This window comes from Histoplasma capsulatum (genome assembly GCF_000150115.1).
Source record: "Histoplasma capsulatum G186AR genomic scaffold supercont2.1, whole genome shotgun sequence".
Lineage (NCBI taxonomy): Eukaryota > Fungi > Ascomycota > Eurotiomycetes > Onygenales > Ajellomycetaceae > Histoplasma > Histoplasma capsulatum.
In genome coordinates, this window is record NW_025544801.1 from 738,101 (window position 1) to 755,279 (window position 17,179).

Genomic DNA, 17,179 nt, shown 5'->3' on the forward strand with positions numbered 1-17,179 from the left:
ATTACTTTCTCACCTATTTCTCAATTGATGTGGGTCTATCTATATTTTTGAATCAGACGCTAATATTGTCGTCCCTCCCCCCACCCCCCATATCCCGGAACGGGTGTCATTTACGTCTATTCTCGCTCATATCTGAATTCCTCATCTCATCGAGAATCCAATTGGAAGTGTGGTAAATCGGGAGTATGATTACACCTATTTCCTTTCCAGCCTACTACTTCTCGTATTTCGTCGCGTTTATAATTTTACTATTGTCCCTTTCTAAGACAGATTTTCCATCGTCACATCTTGACCAAATCTGATTCCTCGATATATTAACGAGTTTCGTCACTGAATGTTTCTCTACACACACACACCCCTTCCTCCCCCTTTCCCTTTCCCTTTCATTTTGTCATCGTTCTGCCTGATTCCTGGAAATAGATATTTCCTTTGCTGCCATGCTACTATGTGCACGAGTAACCAAGACGGAAACTCATATAATACCAGAGAAGCAAGTTTGAAAACTGTTGGTTTCCGGCGATCATTCAATTTCGACTGTCTTCCTTCAAATCCGATTTATGAGGGTAACAGTTAGTAATGAGGTTAAAACAAACATCAGGATAACAATCCCCATCTTGCAATGGCCGGATTGAGATCTCAGGAACGACATCGGTGTCATGGACCACTTCGGAAACGGGACAGAAACCTAGGTATCATGGCAACCGATCTTACTTGTCCTGCGACGCTTATATGTCTAAACAAACATAATTAATTCGGGCTACGGGAAGAAACAAAGCCATGATTGAGAAATTAAATTGGAAAGGGTTATAATTGGCATATATTTGGCATGAGGAGCAAGGGAATAAACATGAGGAAAGCAAGCTCCTTATTGGCTAGTGGGGGAATATCCATTACCTAGCGAACCTTTTTTAGCATCCCACAACCTGATCACTGATACTGTCAATCCGCCTGGCCAGTCTATCAAAAGCTTGCCGCGAAGGTTGGATAAACCTACTACCGTACATAGCAAGTCAGGGGATAGCCAGCCCTGTTGGTGAGATGACTTTATAGATCGATCGGGATTCTAGGGTTTGGCGAAGTCTGGATCGCTAATTTTTAAGCTTAACTTAATTTTGAATGGTTAAGTCTGTGACAATTTTCTCCGTCTTCGCATTGTCGAAAATCCCTCCAGAACCTGGTAATGTAAAGCATACTCGATCATATGTCCCAATCATCATTATCTGGTTATTCAATCTATCATTCAGGTCCCAATATATCACAAAATGTCGCGCAATTGGACACACCTAATTCATCGTTGAGGAACGGCTAAATTCATTATCGCAATATCGACGTAAATTAAGTACCCGGATGTCGTTCTTTTGTCTTTTTACCCTGAGAATTTGCAAACTCTATTGATTGGGACCAATTTAACCCGAAAATAAAAGCGGTGTTGACATTTGAAGGAATATTTTTCAAATCTCGATTGATATCTATCCCTATATTATCCGGCATTCTCTCCTTATCTAGAAAGTTCAACCAGCATGAGAGACAAGAAAAATTTCTCACATATCTGCGGCTGGCTCGTGGTTGGCGGCGATATTCCACGTCTATGCTTTTCCTGATCTAGCCAGTCAGCCACATAACAAAATGTGAAAGGGCAGTCAGTGAAAATACCTTAGAGATCGTCACAGAACAGTCGTCAAAAACGTAGCTGGAACCAATGGGCCCCGTGTAATAACCTGGCTTATTGAGCGAAGTTACCACTGGCTTGAAGCATTACACGGTATACATTGAGTGGTTTATAGACGCTGCCGTGACTTGAGGTGAAAGATCCTAATTCAGCTACAGGGAATTTATTATTTATTGATCACTAAACTGGAGGAAATAATAAGCGAAGGTTATCTGTACCACGGTTTTATCTAATACAATTATACCTGGAATCTTTTAATCCATCACGACCGGGACGTAGCTTAGGTAGGGATCAATGGAAGAAACAGCAGAATCTTGGTTTTTGGTGGTACAGTGGCATGTAAATATTAACATTGCAGAAAAATCAAAAGGAGAGGAGAGAAATACGTGATGTTCACTGGTGGAGAAACACAAACAGAGAAACACAAAGAGACGTATAACAAAGTATTTTCCAATAATACCAATGAGCATCTACAGAGCGATGGATAATATATCACAAGAGCAGGTAATTTCCCAGTCGATTTTTTCTATCCACATTCTTGAGATATCTAGTTGGTTTGTTTCGCTTGAGCTGGCCCACCAGTTGTTGGCAGGCCCATGAAAATCTTGAAGGAGTCGTAACTGTGGAAAGGAGATAGTCAGCACTCGATACTATTCGGCAATGAGAGGAGAAGTAATCTTGAAAGTATAGAAGAGAACGCATACATCATCCATTGGAGACCGGTCTATTAAAGTAGTTAGTCGAATGTTTAACTTAACTCTAGTTGTGAATCAATGGGGCATACCAATGTGCCAATCATGACAATTCTAACCGGTAGGCCGTTCCAAAGGCCCACAAATCCAATATCCTTGTAGATTCGGCCCATAGCTGCGCCGAACGCTTCACCGGGCAAGCGATTGGCGTTCAGTTTGCTGACCATGACGTCTGCTGGGTGCGATACAATAGCGCAGAGAATGCCAGCCAAGTAGCCACCAGTAAACGCGACGGTTGTTTGTGCACCTTTGTTGTAGTCGGACTTCTGTCCTGGAAGACGGTTATAAATCATTTCCACGATCGTTTCGAAGGACGCGAATTTCATCATGGTGTAAGGAATTTGACGTCCCCAAAGTGGGTATAGCCCCTTAAACAGTCTTGACGAGTGACGAGCCCGTATTAGCTATGATCTCCGCCTCACTGAAATGCGTTTAAAAGAATAAAAGGATGCTGCATACCCTCCAACGCCTTCCTTTGCGGTGACGTGAGAAATTGCGGAAAAGGTTCCGGTTGCAAAGGGTGGGATTGTCGTCTGCATTCGCACTTTTACAGCTTCGAATGGACAAAGTGCAATATCTGCTAGGAATTCTGCAGAAGCGCTGGCAGTCAAATATACTGATGTTCTCCAGCGGACAGCTTTTTCCTCTCCTAGAAGGTCACTGTAGAATTTCTTGAAGAATTCATATCCACCGTATTTGAACGCGCCTTGAGCCTAATGAATTGAACGACCCCGGGGGCCGGGCCGTTAGTCTCACGACCTTAAAGCCAATTTGGAGTTTTGGTAATAGTTGACATAATAGAGAAAGAGAGAAATCGAATTACTTACGGAATATCCGAAGAAAGTGGGACTCCAGCCAGTGAAGATGCCGCGCACGCCTTCTGCTCGGCCAATCTTCCCCCAAGCCTCGAAATTACCCTTATACATATTGGGATCAACTTGGCGACGGCATTTCACCAAGTCCAGAGGAGTGACAAAAGTATGTGTAACGCCCTAATCATTGTCATTGGAATGACTCCTTACTCTACGTGTGAAGGTAATTAAAGACAAGAATAAAAAAAAGGAGCATTGAAAGAGAAGAATGATCCTAAACAAACTCACGCAAGCCAGTAAACCTCCAAAGGTACATGAAGCGTAATACTTCGCGCTGTGCATTTCGATGTGACCCGTTTTTGACTGGACCTTTGCGCTAGCCTTGTCGAATTCTTTGGTGGCCGATTTGCCCACGGCCTCTGCCTTATGCTTGACATCATCAATAGCACTCCATGCAGGGAACAAAGGCCTATCCATCGGAGTGGCAGTTGGCATCTGCGCCTCTCCATGGGAGTCAAACAGTGGATGTTTTGAGCCAAAGGTGCTGGCAAGGGTATCTTGCTTGGGAAATATGGAAGGCATCGTGGGAGTTAACTAGTGGAAAACTAGGTTGAGAAATCACACTCATCAATCAATAAATTAATCAGTCAAAGAGTCAATATGAATCCATTGAGAACAGTAACCAAAGCCGATTGCTCGCAAGGTATGCTTACACTGACTTTGATGGCTTTCTGGTCGATGGGCCTTAGTACGGAGCAATCCGGCTTGTGATGACGTCGTCGTAGACTTACATGTGTGGAGTAGCTAGCTCCAAATGAACTGAGCAAACAAGTAGAATGAGTAGCTTCCTCCAACCGAATAGATTTATATATATCTCAGAAGAGAAATTAACGGACTGCTCTCGCGCAGTCTCAACAGAGCATCAAGATGGACGACAGAGCGAGCAAGGGAAGACGAAGAAGGCCATGTTCAATTTCCAGGTCGGAGGAGTGGCGCTAGTCCCAATAGAGTTTGTCGGGCTTACCGGTCTAAACTCCGTTTGGCCAAGTTTAGGTAAGCTCGCGGCTGCGCTTAACTTTTCACACTAATTGCCGCGAGTTTATTCACATCGAATTTCTGGCGCATCCGGGCCTTGAGAGCTGCAGAACAACATATTATTTAAATCTAGGACGGAGGAGATACCTCGAGCTACATTGCGATTTCCCCAATTTACCGAAGAGCCCTCATTCTCTCTTCCATCAATTCCACTCGCTACGACAAAGCGCTTAACCGCGTTTCCCATGCCCCGCCAGATCAATTTGTTGCCATCATAGCAATTCCACGAGCAACAAGGGGCAGGGAACGCCGTACCACCTATCGTGTGCCAGAGCAAACTTGTAGAAGAATTCAATCTCCTTGCCCATCACAATGACATCTTATTTCTCTGCCAGTCAAGCGTATGAGCGCGAACATTCTCCCACCAATGGAATCCAGCCCTCCACCGTCTCCCCCTCAATATCCTTAACCTCCATGTCCGACAAATATCGTGGTGTAAGTACCCAGCAAAATAGCCCAGACAGCCAGAGCCAAGCCCATTATCGTGGAATGCTAAGGAGTATTTCTTTTTCAAACATCCCAAACAGGCCACAGTCGAAGATCTCGACCCACCAGCCGCCCTCTCAACCTCCCCGCACGATCGAATTTCCAGCGCCCTCCTCGCCGCTTACGAGCGCGACTACACCCACCTGACCGTAGTCTCCTCCTCATCGCGCTCGCTGATTGGTTACCTTAGCATCCCAAGGTTAAAAGCACAGCTAAAAGAAGGAACCGTCACAGAATCCGATCCAGTAGAGAAGGCTATGTTGCGTTTCCGGAGGCGCGGGCATGTGTATAAGGTTATCACGATGGGGACGCCGCTGGAGGAACTAGAGAGGTTCTTCGATGGAGAGCTGGTAAGAGATGATACTGGTGTGGAGAGGAGGGAGAAGCAAGATTTTGCCGTGGTAACCGATGCGAGTCGCAAGTTTGTGATGGGGGTTGCGACGAGGCAGGATTTGGAGAATTTTGTGAAGAGGAGGCCTGGGTGAATGGTCCTGTGTGATTGATTATATTAAGAGCTTATTGTTTTTGTAGGATGGCCTACAGTTCATTAGCATCTGGTACATCGCAGAATCCTCATTCCATGCTACATGGTATAAATATGCCAGACTATAATCGGGAAGTCTGCAGAGTCAAGGAGTGATCACAATAGAAATGGAAAACTGCTTTGAATGATGCCAAACCAGCTGGCCACCATTGAATTGAAAGAAGGAATCTATCATGTACAACCGCAATTACAAAAACAGTGATACCAGAGCAAAATATTGGACAACCATCAGATTGTAAGAAGTTTATGTTCCCCCACATCATCTCGCATGCTTCAACCTTCTCGTAGCTTCCGCAGCAATTAGCGCGCTTATAGCGCCAACAAAGAGACAAACCGCAATCGCATTAGGCCCTTCACGGTGTCGATTTATCCATTTGCCGTCATCTTGCTCTCCGGAAACCCCGTTACTCACATCCCCATCCGTCGTTATCGACGAAGTGCCAGGTTCGAGGATGCTGAATACAATCCACGAAATGAGCGTGCCGACGAACTGAGGGAGCGTGGTGTATACATTAAGCACACCCAGATAGATACCCGCCAACTCACCAGTGGAAGAAACCGCTTCTTCATCGGCCGATTCGCTGTCACTATCCAAATCTGGGCTGTTGCTGTGATTTAGACGGAGGATAGAGGGACCGCGGTCTTCTAGCTCGACATCGTAGTTGCTTAGGTCGGAGTTGTGTCTGTTAAAAGTGGCGGAGGTTATCATGGTGACGCTTGATTTTCTTGTGAATGATGGAATCGCTAGACGGTTTATTTCCACTCCCATAAAGGCAAATGGAGCCCAGCAGCTGACTGCCCAGGGGATTCCACAAGTTGCTACAAGCAGTGTGGCGGACCGCACGGAACGGGCTGCGGGGGCGAATAGCATTGTTAAAGCAAACATAATGTGTGAAAGCATCCATGCGGTTTGCAGGTCGGGTCGAGTGAAATGGAATTTGTTAAGAAACCTTATCAGGCCCAAAGGAGAACGGCGGATGGAGGGTTGTTTGGTATCCGGTGAGACGACACCAAAGGGGAGAATAACGGAACTGATGAATGTGACCAAGGAAAATATCACAAGAGACATGCTTCCAAGGCGACCAACGTCTCCTAACGTATCTGGCGATTTCTCGGCAGCTTCTTTGGGTGCCTCGTAGCGGAAATAAGTCTCGCCTACCCATGTGCTGCTGTAGAAGAGAAACGGAAACCAACCTATCATTCACAAATTAGTTACAGAAAGCATTATCAGAGTCCTGGGAATTGACGACCTACCGACCCACGCCCAGAATTGGGCCCAGCAAATAGCCCGTATCCGTGGTGGCAGGCTGACCGTCGTTCTGAACAATTGGGCGAGTATTTTGAGTGCGCTTGTCTTCTTATCCGAATCTCTAAACGCATTGAGACGGCTCATATTTAGTCAAATTCAACGAACCGTGGGATAAAAAGGTATTTCAAATACCTGAGTGAAATCAACACCCTCTCTTTCACCGTATATGATGTAACAGAGACGGAGAAAATTAAAGAAACGGCAGAAATTACAGTCATCTGCTTAAACTGTGTGTTGCCCAAGGCATGACCGAATATGCTCAGCATATCGACTGAACCGATTCCATAGCCTATAAGGTGGCCAATAGCGGCCATCCGGCTTGCCCATGCTGACCCAAGCTGCTGCTGAGGAATTGGTAGGGTGTCAACTATCAAGCTACGACAAGATGCTTGAACTGAACCACATAAATGTAAGCCAACCGTCATCATAAATGGAACTCCGTTTGAGGGAATGAGGAATAGACAAATAAGGAGAGGTGTCGCAGAGACGTACCGATATTAATCGCAAAATCGACAGCATATATGCTGAATACCGCGACTGCAATCGCAACGCTTTTCCTCTGCTCCAGGTTAGAATACAGTGCATTTACAAGGCCAATCCCTTTTCATTCTTCCCCCCACCAGCGGCTTTCACTAGTTAAAGCCAATGATTTCGTTTCTAAACGACATCCGATTCGGCCATCAAGCTTTTACAAATTACACAATAATAGGGAGCCCGCACATACCGTATCCTCGTCAGAGATGAATATAGCCACGAGTTCCGATGCCCAGCCCAAAACCAACAAACATAGCCCAACAACGAACGAGCCAACTATCATGAACGGACGCCGACGGCCCCATTTTGACGTAGATCGGTCCGTGATTATCCCGACCAGAGGCTGTATTATCAATCCCGACAACGGGCCAGCGATCCATACTAGTGAGGTTTTTGATTTCGTCAGGCCGAGTTGGAGAAGATACGGCGTACAATCTGCAGTTTCCCGAGGTGGGTTAGTTTAAGATTGGCACTTTTCGCAGATACATAGAAGAATCGATAGCTAGGGATAGGTGGATTTGAATATGCCAAGAAATGGGGTGGGAAAGGCCTGAAGCAGAGAAACGGCTAAAAAAAAAAAGGGAGCAGGGGTTTCGATTTACATGTCATTTCAACGCCCCAAGTAAATCTACACGCATCATAACAGTCAGCAATTACAAGTTCCATCAATATGTAATCCTCCCAGAAGGACAATCGGGAAGATGAGAGGCAAATCGGTGCGCTAGCATCGCTCAATGGAATAGGATAGAAGGAAGGGAAGTCTTTAAAACACACTGGAGTCCAACGAGACTGAAAGTCAACAGCGCCATTCGCGTGGCTTCAGTCCGGCCCTTTATGGAGGGCGTGCCAACCCATGATGCTGCTTGCCGCATAGCATGGGACGGCTGCGAGTAGGTCGAGACCAAGCGCGGGAGAGGACGCCGTGGCGCCGTTAATGTTGAGAATGCCTCTGGAATAGGGCGTCGTCCTAGCTATTTATTTGGTGTTTGTTTGCGATGTCCCGGAGGGAAAACCAAACAAGGGTGGTTCGATGGCGAGGTAGTTGCTTGGTTTTGCTCCACCCCATTCGTGGAACATTTAACAGGGCAAATCACGAGACGAGCAAGGCAGGCCAGATAGGAGAAAGAACCATTTATACCAACGCTGCCTACGCCTGGGAAATTCAGTAGCAGCAATGAAAGAGCAATGATACAACCGGATCAGGGTGATGAAGCGTGGAGTTTTGAGGATAGTTGAATGTTTCAAGCTTCCTATTGGTTGATTTGTTTAGTTATAGCGCCTCCACATGGATTACTAAGACAGCGTTGATCAACCCTAAACCCTGGGGAGTATCAATTGATGAACCGCTTCCTTCTGTTGTTGTTGTTGTTGTTCATATCTTTTCTAAGGCTATACAGCGTATGCAATCAGAGACTAGCCTACCCTTATGGTTGCATTTCTCTATTCATGACGAGAGACTTCACTGTGTAAGGATCACAACATCCTAGATCCCCACACTACACTGAATCCATCTAGACTACATACATAGTGTTGAACACTGCTCCACCCTGCTGTGGCAGTTATCAATAGCAATGAGATAAGAAATGGTACCCTCAATATCCACCAAGATGTGATAATATTCTTTTGGAGAGGGTGGGATTCAAATCCACTTCTTGTCTCAGCAGTGGTGGCCCCAACACCAAAGTGCCTACTTGAGAAAAGCATTCCATGAACAGCGCTTACCGGTGCAGATGTGATCTGGTTAGAAAAAGAAAGGAATCCGGAGTGCCTAATTCGTGTTTGGCGATTGGCACGCGCCCGATAGATTCCCGATCCTGTGAGTTGCGACTAACTGTAAAATAGATACCAAAAGGGTCGATTTTAATTAATAAAACGAAAAAGGAATTTTTTGAGGGAAGTAGTAACGTTAGATGCAGATCATTATTGATTAGCCTCTTGCCACCTTCAAAGAGGGCTGGCTCTATATTATGCAGTCTATTGTGGGATATCTAAGTTTCACAATCACTTCCGAGAGCAACTATTGTTGTTGCGCGTTTCGAAAATGATTTTTCGTTCAAATGTATGATAAACAAAAATGAAAAGAGGAAATCAAAGGAAAAGGAAAAAAAAAATGCAAGGTACAGAGAGAGAGAAAGTGATGAATAAAACAAACTCATGAGGTGGTGGGTCCCTTTGCCTTCGCCCCTTTAGGGACACGTGAGAGCCAATAAATGAACACAGCCCCGACAATATTAAACACAATATACACCCACATAAAACCAAAATTCCGCCATGCATCAGAGTAATAGCTACCAATACTCGCAAGGAAGGTATCAGTCTTTTGCATGGTACAGAAGCCACAGTCTGAGGTTGCCAGGGGATTCTCCAGGTATCCTTTGGGAGGGTATGATTCCCTGAATGCTGCCAGGTATTGTTCGCAGGTCTGGTTAGCGATCGGGTTGAAACGGAGGAACTCGACCGGTTCGCAGACAATGTCAGCGCCCGCGAGGCCTGTGGAAAGCATGGCGGAGACAAGATAAGTGAAGGGCGAAACACGGTAGAGGAAAACCCAGAAACCCGGGAGGGCTTCTTTGGTTGCAAGAACACCGCAGAAGACCAGACAGAGCATGAAGAGGAGGTTGGCAAGGTTGGCACCAGTCTCGGCGACCTCAACACCTGCGACGACCAAGTGGGAGAATGTGGACGCGAAGAGAAGGAAGGTGAGAACTAGCAAGAACATGAGACCACCGCGTTCATGGATCTGGTCACTGGGGATGGCATTGTATAGTCCGATGGGATAGTACCAGCAGGCGAAAACGATGACAGCCATGAGCGTGTTCCATGGAAGCTCGACGAATATGTTAGCTATTATGAATGCTTTCCATGAGTACGATTTGGACGGGCGCTCGCGAGCCTCGTAGAGTGCACGTGCAGCAACAAAATTAGGCATAATTTGTTGGGTCAAGGTGCCAAAGATGTTCATCAACATGAAAACAGCAAACATCTGGTTTTGGAGGCCTTGTAGACTGGTTTGTGCTTTGAAAAAAGAGAAGCCTATGAAAAGGGCAGCGAAGCTACACAAGGCGGTTTTTGAGTATATATATACTGGTGAGCGCCAGTACTGTGAGAAAACTCGGATTAAACACTCCCAGACCTGGACACTGAAAGGCGCAGCGAATTCACGATAATCTTCGGGGCTGCGATTGGCTAGTTCAGTTTTTCCTTTCTCGGAGAGGGTGGATTTGAGCTCATCGAGGTGTGCATGTACTGCCTTTCGCTCAGGACTATTACGCCATACCTCGGGCCAATCGATGTCACTCTTAGACCCTGGGGCAGCGCCGATGACTTCCAACATCCATTCGGCAGGGTTGGCATCTGGTGGGCAGGGAGAAGCACCATTCCTTTCAAAATAGCTCGACAAGATCGAAGAGCGCTCGCCAACGTCACCAAAATATACTGTCTTTCCACCGCTGGCAAGGAAGAGCAGGCGATCGAAACGTTGGAAAAGCATAGCGGACGGTTGATGGATTGTGCAAAGAATTGCTTGGCCATGTTTGGTAAGCGTGTCAAGGAGATTCAAGATAGACCAGGAAGTTTGACTGTCAAGCCCCGAGGTTGGTTCATCAAGGAACAAAAGAAGTTGTGGTTTTGCCGCAAGTTCAACTCCAATAGTTAGTCGTTTGCGTTGCTCGACGTTTAGGCCTAGATAGATTACGCATATTAGTGTATATTCCCTTGACGCTCCGGATGGACGAGTTTTACTCATACCTTCTCCAGGAACGCCGACAATAGCATCAGCGTAGTCCTCCATCTCAAGTAATTTGATCACTTCGTCCACATAGGCGAGCTTTTCTGCGCGTGAAACGCTAGCCGGCTGTCTCAATAATGCGCTGAAATTCAACGCCTCTCGCACGGTTGACGTCGCAGCATGGAGATCCTGTTGCATGATATAGCCAGTTTTACGCTGGAACGACCCATCCCGGGGCTGGCCATCGACGAGCATCTCACCACTGACAACACCCATAGTGACACGGGTGGCGAGGACATCAAGGAGCGTTGTTTTACCGGCGCCAGAAACACCCTAAGGAAATGTTAGTTTATTCTAATAATAAGAAAGACCAAAAGAGCAAATATTTACCATGAGTGCAGTGCATGTCCCAGGCTTAACCCAGCCGTCGACGTGGTCAAGAATGCGTCTTTCTTCCTTTTTAATCTTAATGTCATAACAAACATCCTTCCATTGAAAGATAGCCGTCTGCTTTTGGATCGAGGCTGAAACCCCCTGGGAGCTTGATCCTGACGATTTTTCTCCAGAAGTTGTTGGCGTGGACGCTTCGATATCGGAGTTCTTCGCCTTTTTCGATTTATGGCCCTTACGGAAGAGTAGGACTTCACCCTTGGATTTGGCCTCGGAGATATATTCGGTTGAAAACAAGTACGTGAACATGAAGAAAAACATAAGCCCGAAAATGATCCCCAGATTCCTGATTTGATGTTAACTTGTGGGCGAACAGAAAGTAAAACGAAAGTAGATAGCAACTAACCTCCAGATGTGGCTGTATTCATACTGAAAGCTTAGACGGAGATAGAGGTCGCCATCAACTCGGCTTGAGCCAGCAATGGATCCAACTGTCCCGCAGACTTTATTTTCAAGAGGATAACTATCATACTCTCCGCCCGAGGGAATAAATCCAGCACACTCAAACTGTCTATTATGGAATTCATTGACCATGAGCGCTTCAAATGCATACGCAACCGGGTCAATATAGTTTATCCACCGAGCCCAGCCCAACATGTTACGAGTAGGAATGGCGAAGCCGGTGTAGATAACAAGGGCAAGTATGATGACAGCGGCTGGCGCCAATGCCTGGGCGAGCGTTCGGGACGTAGCAGCGATAGTGCGGAATATCATAGACATGGCCAAGGTTGTGACGAATGCAAAAAGCCAGAACACAAAATAAACGCTGGGCTCTCGGCGAAGATTGGACAAGAAATAGATGGGAAGATTGAACGTAATAGAGTTGAGGAATTTGTACGGCAGGTCACAAAGCATGGAGGATATGGCTTCTGTAAAGGGATGATAGAGAGCATATCTGGCATGTTTTTCGACAATAGGGCGTTGCGCGTACAAGGTTAGAATCTGACAAGCAATTAGTTAGCTCAGACTTCGAACGGAACAAGATAAGAAGAGGTCATCATCAAGGACATACCTCAAGTGAAGAAGCGAAAGCGCTCATCAATATAGCAAAGAATAGTAGCGCGCCACGACGATAGAAACTCTCCGTTGTCTGGTTAAGGTTGTAGAAGACACTCCCAAGAATTAAAGACATGAAGAAATTACCGAGCAAGCCAGAGAGAGTCAATGACATGTCACGACGCAACCGTTGGAAACCACGGCGCACGCAGAGGCCGATCTGTTGGCTGACAGAGAGGGTATAAGGAGATTTCACTCGTCTACATAGGAGAGTTAGGGATTGATTGTATCCTAGGGGTTAAAAGATAAAACTTACTGAGATCTTGCTTGCTGAGCTTTCCGGGACTCGATAAACTTATCCACAGATGGTCCTCCAATTGGATATCGGGTCTCATATTCTTCGATGTCCTGCAGGAGCTTGGCATATGCTGCACTGTTTTTCCAGGCTGTTTCGAACTCGCTGGGTGTCCTGGGCGTTTTCCCTTCGAAGCCCGGTCTGATGATATGTTCGACGGGGCTGGTCAAGGACGTTAAGAAATCTGCGGTTGTTTGCCTCTCAGGGCATTCAAAGCCCATATCCACGAAGAATTGCCTCGCCTCATCAGTTCGGCCAAAATATATTTGACGTCCCTCGTAAAGAACGGTAACTTTGTCGAAGTACTATATGATCATTAATCCAAGCAAAGACAAAAAAGTTGACAGCCGAATTATAGGAATAGACAAAATCATACATCATAAGCCTTTTGGGAAGCTTGGTAGATTGCAACACAGACAGTGGCTCCCATGTAGTCCGTAGACAGACGCAGAGTCCGGCAAAATTCCAAGGCGTTTGCAGAATCTAGCCCACGAGTGCTGTTATCCCAGCATTGCAACGGCGCCTGGCTTAGGCATGCCTCCGCAATGCTCACGCGTTTGCGCTCTCCTCCACTGATACCCCGAACCAAATCGTTCCCGACATTGGTATTAATTGTATGGCTGAGACCAAACGAGGCCATGACCACATCTCGCATGTGAATAGCATGTCGGTCGCGCGTAACTCCAGGAATTCGGTTCGCCGGAGCTCTTGCACGAGCAGCAAACTCCAAGGTCTCCCCAACAGTTAATTGGGGGAAATGAACGTCTGTCTCTGCTGTATAGATGGCCTCGCCACGGAACTGCTTGTGCATTTGCTTGATCGGGATGCCTATGGCGGTGAAAGCACTATGAGAACGCAAGCTCAAACGGGTTCACACTTTGAACATCATGCATACCTTGATAGTTGATATATGAATCATCCCCCAGATAAATGCCATTCATCTCACCCGCAATCGTTTTCAAAAAGGTCGAACATCCACTGTCATCCCCTTAACTTCTCTGTGCACAATATGACAATATGCATAGAACATTACTTACCTTCCAGGTCTGCCTAAAACAACAAGCATCTCTCCATCGTTCACGATACCCAAAAAATCACGAAGAATCTGGATTCGATGCTTCCCCGACCCTGTTATGGCACGGAAAAGGTTCCCGATTTCCAATGGAGCGTTGGCCACATCCTTTTGATAGTCAGTGGGCTTTCCAAATCCGTGTACGTTTAAATTTCTAAACGCAAACCCAGCGGTGCGTCGGGGATATCGTTCGGGATCTCGTGACTGCAGAGCCAGCAAATTCTTCATCCATGCCTTCGCGTTGAAATCTACGCTATTGGGATCGAGGATGGCGTTTTTCTCTGGGTCAATAAATGGGTTGTGAGGTTCCAGAGTTGAGATGTGGGTAGACTGCCGGGTTAATTCCTTCGCAAGGCTTTTGATATCATCCTCTACCTTGGATGTATCAATGTCTCGCGCGGTATCTTCACTGCAAATACTATCGTTGCGACGTTGCTTCGCCATTTTCGCTGGGATGTCAACTGGTATGTTGCGTGATATGATTTGATACTCTTTGGGTGATGGGCAGCCGAGGCTAGACCAGGGCCTACCGAGGCTTCGTCTGGCTACCCCGTGGGGCAGATTATGGGTGAAGTCGACTCTCTTTAGCAGTCGAAATGGGACGAGGAAAGGAAAGCTCCAAGAAAGGAAAGACAGGAAAGACCACGGGGATCTATATCACCTATGTAAAAATAGATAAGGCAAACACAGACAGAGAAGGAAATTTTAACGAAAGACGGGAGAACAGAAATGGGTGAATATATATTTTTGGAAGAATTGAGATGATACGAAGTAAATATTCACTTCGCCCATTGGGGGGGTCATTTGGCAGGTGGGTCTGATCGGATGGCGGTAAAAGACGGTCCCGGTTGGTAACAGCGCCCAGCGTTCCCAGATCTGCCTCTTGGGACCTCACCGGGAGAACAAAAAATATATGTGAAATTTTCCCCATGTACCACCCCTGCGTGCTCGGTTTACTGCTCATGCCTTCCGATCTCTCGCTCTGGACACCGCTGGTGTGTTTGACTAGCTGGAGCTGACGGCCTAGGATTAGAGGTCCCACGAGTCGGAGCGTTCCTGAACCGCTAAAGTTTTGAATACCACGTTTTTCATTGCCAAAGCGTCATAATATCCTGAAATAACATGAAAATAATTCTGCGTATTATTGGAAATACGCTAGGGCATGGTTGAAAACCCCGTGAAACATGGGACAAGCTCGCAACGAGCCGGGTATCAATCAGATCAAGGTTGCATGTCCCGAAATGCACACCATCGGGCGGCCCGACCGAAAAGGATTGAATCATGGATTTACAGCTGGAGGCGATTAGGTAACTTAAAAGTCAACAACCAACGATCAGGATTTTGAGGGTGTTTTTTTCTAATTATTTGGGTAAGGAAGCATTGGGGTAGTTAACAAGCTAGCTAATGAAGCTAGCTAATGAAACCTAGGAGTTCGATGTCAAAGGCGGTGGCAAAAAGACAAGGGCTTTCGTTTTTGTTCACGTCTATCCAGAAGGGTCCTCCAAGAGACCTTGTCTATCGTGGTCACCGACCAATAATCTCTGAGGAGTTTTTTTTTTTGGCAACCTCAAGCCTGATGACTGTGCGTCCATGTGGATCTGCATTTTTCCGCGCCTCAACCGGATGGCAGCCTGATTGCGACACCTCTCGAGGCAGGGACAGCGCATGGCTCGTCATCCCGTTGGTGCCTGCAAGAAAATGGCATATATATCGACCGTCTCGGGTAAAAGTCACGCCGCTTGTTTCGACAGGCAGAAGCGCTGGGTGGTTCGGAAGCGGGAATTCTCGAAGCTCCGGAAGACCCACAGCAGCGGAGGGAAAAGGAATCCTTTTCCGGAAGGATTCTTGGCACAGGGATGAGTGCTATGCCAAGGATCTGGTACGCTGGTGTATTTTTGGAGAGGTGGTGATGGTGGAGAGCATAACATGACAGGTTGAGAATAATGCAGGAATTTTATGTTTCGGCTCGAGCATAAGCCGCGCTCGCTTAGCTGGAAGCGGCTGCCCATGATCGAAGGAGTGGAAAAGCGGGCGACAACATCATCCAATGGCCAGATATCATTGCAAAGCGAAGCTGAAACCAAACCCAGAAGAACACGCGATTGGGGAAACGAAACAATGAACCCACACCCCACGAGCTGGGCTATGCTGCTACAGGAATTGATTGTGAATGCTTGCCCTCCGAAGAAATTTACCAGCCTTGATTTTGACAAACGACTGAGCCCTGGAAGGGCTGATCAAGAATACCCCTAAAATATGTTTATCGGCATTCCTGCGTACTTTATTTCTGTAGCGAGGTGCCACAGAGCTGGGATGCGTGAACCCTGTTAGGCTGAGTAACACGATAACAGGACATGTCCAGGACATGATTTGAACAGATGGTCCTTTCATCTCAAAGCCGCGTCACCCCCGAGAATGCCTTCTGCCTGGCTCTCAGAAGACCGAGTAACTACAGAAAGAATGAAGAACGATAGTTCCATCCACTGGATTGTACGGAGGGGGAAAACAGTATATATATTTGAGAGAGATGCAAGCGAGAGTTCCCGTGTACGCCATGCCTTGTTCATACTAGCATTTCATCGCTTGTGGGTCACCTTCGGTCCCTGTTCGAATCGGAGTCCGAAGTAATTTAAACCAAAATGCAAGCAACCTCCCAAAGGAGCTGTTGCTCATGAAACCTCGATCTCCTCACGCGACTTCAATTGCGGGTTGGGATACGAACAAATCGCTACAGAGAAACCAACTCGTGTTGAAAGAGTGCTGAGTTTGCTCCTGAAGCAGAATAGAAGTAAATAAACACAAATAATAAACAAATAATATATAAATAAAATAAAATAAAATAAAATAAAATAATATAATATTCCCTCCAAATTTCAACCCTCACAGCTTTGTTTACACAGCATGCATTGCTACATCAGCTGCCACAGCACAGGAGTAACTATGTCTTTCGCTTCAAGACATCAAATGTAGGGCAGCAAAGACGTTCATCAATGATGAGGACATGTCAATACCCATCTCATACATTACCCCCGAAAACACCCGTTTGGAAAAAAAAAAAAAAACCATACTCTGTATTGTAACATCTAGGCTAGGCGCATGGTTAATACACTATTCCACTCTTGTAAGAATAGATTTCATGCAATGCGTAATGGCAGCTTAAAATCACCAATTCTACACATTGAACAATAACTCATTCTTCAATCTTCCAAGTCAAAAGAGTCAAAAAAATAACTAACCAAATAGCATTTTTGGTTATCAATCCGATTTTTTTTTTTTTTTTTTTGTGAAAAAAAGACAATGGTAGTCCAGAAGCATACTGTAATGCAAAATATGGAACAGCTACAGCTAGGTGTTATATTCATATCCCACCTATCGATC

At 46.1% G+C, this 17,179-nt stretch overlaps 6 protein-coding genes across 6 annotated transcripts; 3 read left to right on the forward strand and 3 right to left on the reverse strand.

Annotated features, from left to right (window-relative positions):
• Nucleotides 1–445: 445 nt before the first annotated feature.
• On the forward strand, nt 446–1,309 carry HCBG_00211 (uncharacterized protein; the record flags this gene model as incomplete). Its single annotated transcript, XM_045427261.1, has 4 exons — nt 446–569; nt 913–998; nt 1,126–1,177; nt 1,245–1,309. 4 exons carry the CDS (start codon nt 446–448, stop codon nt 1,307–1,309), a joined length of 327 nt encoding a protein of 108 aa, XP_045291236.1.
• A 506-nt stretch (nt 1,310–1,815) lies between these two features.
• On the reverse strand, nt 1,816–3,815 carry HCBG_00212 (mitochondrial phosphate carrier protein; the record flags this gene model as incomplete). Its single annotated transcript, XM_045427262.1, has 6 exons — nt 1,816–2,289; nt 2,374–2,393; nt 2,454–2,799; nt 2,881–3,134; nt 3,249–3,413; nt 3,522–3,815. 6 exons carry the CDS (start codon nt 3,813–3,815, stop codon nt 2,217–2,219), a joined length of 1,152 nt encoding a protein of 383 aa, XP_045291237.1.
• An 825-nt stretch (nt 3,816–4,640) lies between these two features.
• HCBG_00213 (uncharacterized protein) lies at nt 4,641–5,299 on the forward strand (the record flags this gene model as incomplete). The annotated part of the gene is made up of 2 exons (XM_045427263.1): nt 4,641–4,763; nt 4,856–5,299. The coding sequence occupies 2 exons, from the start codon at nt 4,641–4,643 to the stop codon at nt 5,297–5,299; spliced, it is 567 nt and encodes a 188-aa protein (XP_045291238.1).
• A 181-nt stretch (nt 5,300–5,480) lies between these two features.
• Nucleotides 5,481–8,073, reverse strand: HCBG_00214 (sucrose transporter; the record flags this gene model as incomplete). Its single annotated transcript, XM_045427264.1, has 7 exons — nt 5,481–6,552; nt 6,613–6,728; nt 6,773–7,061; nt 7,160–7,226; nt 7,392–7,636; nt 7,804–7,829; nt 7,976–8,073. The coding sequence occupies 7 exons, from the start codon at nt 8,071–8,073 to the stop codon at nt 5,618–5,620; spliced, it is 1,776 nt and encodes a 591-aa protein (XP_045291239.1).
• A 1,280-nt stretch (nt 8,074–9,353) lies between these two features.
• On the reverse strand, nt 9,354–14,245 carry HCBG_00215 (ABC transporter CDR4; the record flags this gene model as incomplete). Its single annotated transcript, XM_045427265.1, has 9 exons — nt 9,354–10,882; nt 10,949–11,261; nt 11,319–11,664; nt 11,725–12,320; nt 12,391–12,634; nt 12,691–13,034; nt 13,106–13,557; nt 13,625–13,707; nt 13,767–14,245. The coding sequence occupies 9 exons, from the start codon at nt 14,243–14,245 to the stop codon at nt 9,354–9,356; spliced, it is 4,386 nt and encodes a 1,461-aa protein (XP_045291240.1).
• A 518-nt stretch (nt 14,246–14,763) lies between these two features.
• On the forward strand, nt 14,764–16,005 carry HCBG_00216 (uncharacterized protein; the record flags this gene model as incomplete). Its single annotated transcript, XM_045427266.1, has 3 exons — nt 14,764–14,796; nt 15,246–15,680; nt 15,892–16,005. The coding sequence occupies 3 exons, from the start codon at nt 14,764–14,766 to the stop codon at nt 16,003–16,005; spliced, it is 582 nt and encodes a 193-aa protein (XP_045291241.1).
• Between the last annotated feature and the right edge of the window lie 1,174 nt (nt 16,006–17,179).